The 5,053-nt window shown below is 29.3% G+C and overlaps 1 protein-coding gene across 1 annotated transcript; it reads left to right on the top strand.

Moving 5' to 3' along the window:
- Window positions 1-938: 938 nt before the first annotated feature.
- Window positions 939-4,641, top strand: TRIADDRAFT_62765 (uncharacterized protein; the record flags this gene model as incomplete). The annotated part of the gene is made up of 6 exons (XM_002118715.1): window positions 939-1,006; window positions 1,092-1,163; window positions 2,914-2,985; window positions 3,635-3,706; window positions 4,411-4,486; window positions 4,564-4,641. 6 exons carry the CDS (start codon window positions 939-941, stop codon window positions 4,639-4,641), a joined length of 438 nt encoding a protein of 145 aa, XP_002118751.1.
- Window positions 4,642-5,053: the final 412 nt, after the last annotated feature.

The following is a 5,053-nucleotide window of genomic DNA, read 5'->3' as shown; positions in this document are numbered from 1 at the left end:
TTCACAAATTCAACCCATGTCATTTATGGGTTTATCAAACCTAAGATCACTGTAAGTTTCTACTTTTGCTTGCAAAATTCGAGATAGAAAACATGTCATGGCCGAGTAGTAGTCTCATGCTATTACTATTTGTCCGCCTACGTAGCCCAAAATTTGAGTTAACAAAAGTTGAGTAATTCCCTAATAAGATACAATCTTATACTAGAAACAGTACAAGTACACCTTTTCATTCTATTAGCCACCTGCCGCACTACTAGGATGAGCTGAAAGAATTACAAAACACTTTTGTAATAGATTTAGGGTGCTGTCACAAACTGGCTCTGTGATAAAGATAACGTAAACAAATCTCTAAATTAATGCAGTCTCTGGGATTCAGTATCCTTTAACTATCTCACAAGGATTTAGACGCCTTTGCTTCTACGTTAAACAACTATAAAACTCTTCTTTTATTCAAATATTTGCCGAGCTTAAATACCCCTCAGTAGTTGTTATCATGTATGAGTCATAACAGTTCATGAAATTTAGTTTATGTTGAATAGCTAAATTAATACAGAAATTATTCACAATTTTAGCCATGTACTGAACGATTCTAGATAATTAGATTACAAAACGTCCATACACAGAATTATTTATAGTATCCTTTATGATTGAATATCTTTAGGATTTTCATCAAAAGCGATACAAGACATAACACTTTTATCAATTAACATTAGCTACCGTATAGAAATTCTTACTACAGTACAGCATAACTTACTATAACAAAATAATAACTACCGTCGTTCTTACTGTAAGTTATTATTAGCTATCTCCATATATAAATCTTAACCGCTAAATTCAGTCATTTACTCTTCACGATGGTTCGTACCGTGACAAGTGTGTAGACGAAATCTATAAGACACTTTAATTAAATGCTTTTATTTCTAATAATTAATAGCGCAATGACTGACAACAATGTTGATGAAAGTTCGCCTTGGATTTTATATTCTTTGTACAAATTAGAATCATTGTAAGAAATATTATTCTTAAAATATATTAGTAGTAATTTATGTTAGCGTAATTTGACCCTAACTCTTCTGACTTCTTGATTGCAGAGTTATAACAAATACTGGCTTTTCAAACGCTTCTTACGATGTTTTCCATAATCTAACTCATCTACGATCCTTGTAAGTAGTTTAGAATGACTTTACTGACTTGCATGGTAAAAAATAATGTCTATACGGAGAACAATAATTTCCAGATGGAAAATTCTTACCAAAGTTAAACTTTCCATCTGTTTGGAAATTTCTGTGAGTTTCTAAAATGTATACTACAAGTACAACCCAGTACTATACTAGGGTATTGTTACAATTAATTAATTCTTGCGTCTTCAATGATATAATTTTATTAAGTAATAAATCACATGTTCACACCAAACCATTAATTTAATTTACTACTATTAAATGTCATAGAAAGTGTATTGTAATTTTAGCTAAATTCAGTATGTAGATTTGGCTATAAATTTATTATTGCTATGCGCCAACGAAGTTTGTGAGGCTATATAAAAGCCACAAAGCTCTTAATTTAGGGAGTTAACAAGTTAATCGATAAGAGATGGTTACCAGTTGTTAGTATTAGAATGTAAGTTGTGAGCTCAATCGGTCATTTTAATAAATAGTTTATAAAATAAAGTTTTGATTTTTCACGTAAGTTTTCTATCGCCTAAGACTCGAATTTAAGTTTGGTAGATTAAAGAGTGCATAGCGTTAGTTGCTTAGATTATTAAGACTACTAGAGAGGAAAGAATACCTATAATTTTTGTATTGTAATCTTGGTTGTGACAGGTATATTAGTCTTTTCTGTTCATAGTTTACTATCAAATTGACTCTTCATTTGCTATATCATTGTTACAGTGTTAAATACTGTATTACAGTAGAAATAACTATGTTAGGATAATTCTGTTAGACTATCCTTATTTAGTTAACTTTTAATTTGGGTATACTGTATTTTAATATAGCACTGACTTTTTATGACAGTGACACTTATGCACATACTGAAATTAATAGTTATAATAGGGAATGCAAATCATCTGCTTACAGTTCGAATCATTGTGATTGTAATTTACTTATGGTAGACTGTAAATTATCATGGAAATATTCCGTGATAGGACATATCGTAATCTGACTATTCTGTATTAGTCATTACATGTCTATGTTTGTAAATACTGTTGTCTGCATTAAGGGAGCATTAGCTAAAATTAATATCTAACTCAGTAAATGATTCTAATGTTAATTGTATTAACTATGGCTCATGAACTATTGAGGAAGAGTATATAAATGCAGTATATCGTGAAATAAAGAAGAATTGTCCAACTTAGTGTTTAACGTAAAATATGAGGCGTTTAAGTCTTTGTGTAGTCTGCTAGTAGAGCAAAAGTGTTTGTGATAGTGCAGATATCGTTCCTTGATACGTGGTTCAAGGAATTGACTTATTGATCGTATATTGTGTTATCTTGTTGCAAAGCTGTTTTGTGACAATCATATCTGCAACTACAGTCTGTCAATAATGCTACGATCAATTACATAATATAACACACATTAAATAATAGAACGAGCACCGATTAAATTATTAACTTCAGTAATTAATAAGTTAGCGCATGTACTCTGTCTTACTGGCATGCAACCAGTCTAGGAATCAAAGTAATATTGTATCACTGATCAGTTTACCAGTAAAAACTACGTAAGAAATCGTTCCTAATAAATTTGTTAAATTGGAGATATACAACAAGTATAATAAATTATTATTACTTACATATGATACCTAGCTGTTGTTCTCATTATTTTAATGGACCATATGAAGTAATGAAATTTATTCTTAAGTTTTAAATTAACTTTAATATTGGATAACCTTTGGCTAAAATTCGTTATACAATTTTAGAAACATTGCCGGTTGCGGTCTCAAAAAGATTAAAGCAAGTTTATTCAAAAACTTGAATCTATTAACAAACTTGTAAGCTTTCCATAAATGATTTTACTTTCCAGTTCGATATAATTTAATTACGGTACAGATATATGTATATATATTATACATATACTATATCTTAAAATTCTATATAGCAAGATCTCTTATTTATTGCAACAAATGAAGGTTTATTTATTTAGTAAATGTATCCTTTACGTTTAATTTGAAGAATACATTGCAATTCTAAAATCTTATTATTAGATGCTGGAGCTCCATTTTATCAACTTAGATTACTGAGTCATACATTGATGATTTTAAAAACAAATCATATTTGCATATAATTTTAGTCATTGTTTTAGACATTTGATAACCTAGTTTCTTCGCCTCGAGTAGGCAAATAATATCTGTTTGCCTAACGGTGCATAAACTAGAGCTTGAATTATTTCATATACATACATGTACTAAATAAACATATTTAGAGGGTTATTCTAACATATTTTAAGTTAGATCACAAACTATACTGAAACTACTTGTGTAAATTGCTAGACATATCACGATAATTAGCTAAAATGGTCAAGCAAAAATAACTTAATATATACTTCATCAAGGCAGTTTATGTCATTATTGGTTTATAGTTCCTATTATTTCAAGTATATCTTTCATTTTAATTTGTTTCTCATCCTAAAAATTATTATAGAAATCTTGATAACAATGAGTTAGAAATGATCAATAACGAAACATTCTTGGGCCTATCTAATTTAAAGAAATTGTAAGTACTATGATTATAGCGTCTTCTAAACTGGAAAAATAAATTCTTTACATGCTGCTTCAGGGCATGCTAATAGACATTTTTGGATCATTCTAGAATTTGTTGTTTCCTTTAACTGATAACTGTACATACAATTAAAGGTATAAACAGCACAATCTACACCTTGCTAGTTTTCTACAAAGGCCATTTGCTACTGCCACAAAGTAACTATATTACATAGGAACCGTAACATATTTACCTACAATAACTTATACTATCGAGAAATTCTCTCGATTGCGCTTTGTCTGTAAAACTTTACATAGTCTTTTAGATAACTAAATCGTTTAATAGCAGTATTCATGCCCTGCAAATATAACTAATGTTATTAATATAGAGGTAATATAAATTTGACCAATTTTTCAATGAGATTTAGTTAAATTTCGTTTAAAGAAGACTAGTGATTTACTTTCATATCCGAATGATAGGAGATCGTCAGCATTTGGAGCCGTATTGTAGATAGATATCAAGAAGGGTAGCTTAATCATAATTCTTGAAGGAACTTCATAACGTAGTTACTATAACTTTGAGTGCCATATGAAATTAGTAAGCCTAATACTTCAGTAACTATTATTCAGTCTATTACTTTTGCATTTAAATTAACTAATGTTATCAGAGGTTTTACAACGCCTCTAAATTAGATTTATTTTCAATTCTACTTTTTATAGATCCCTTCAAATGAATAAAATATCCTATATAGCTACTAGCGCTTTTTCGATGTCGCCTTTATTGGACACATTGCAAGTTTATTGTCTTATTACTTTCTCAGTATTTCTGGATATAATTATTTAATAAATTGATTAACCATTTCAATTTTTTAGGTATCTGAGCGGCAACAATTTACTTATGAAAGATTTCTTTTCCATACAGTTCATGGGAAAAATTCTGTTCGTAAATGATAACATAATTATTTTACTAGCGATACTCTTACATTCATAGATAAATCGGTGGGATAGATCAGTGATAGCCAAGGCTCATATTTATATTGATATCACTGTCAGGCCATAAAAATGCACCAATATGTACTTTCAAATAATTTGATATCTGTAAGAACAAGCTGAAATACCCGTATCAAATATATTATACCTATTTTAATAATCCATCGATGGTTATGTTTTCTATACTATTTAATTAGACTATAGAATAATGAACAGGTCTTAGCTGTTTTAATAAATAGTCAGAGCATGTCTAAAATTCGTGTACAACTTTATATAAAACTAGTTAATCAAATACTGTACTGATTAATTAATCGTGGCAGATTCTGATAATTCATAAATCTAGTCCCTAAATTAGCTATAGAATATTTTTATA

This window comes from Trichoplax adhaerens, genomic scaffold, assembly GCF_000150275.1.
Source record: "Trichoplax adhaerens TRIADscaffold_751 genomic scaffold, whole genome shotgun sequence".
NCBI lineage: Eukaryota > Metazoa > Placozoa > Uniplacotomia > Trichoplacea > Trichoplacidae > Trichoplax > Trichoplax adhaerens.
This window is presented reverse-complemented; position numbering and strand designations above follow the sequence as displayed.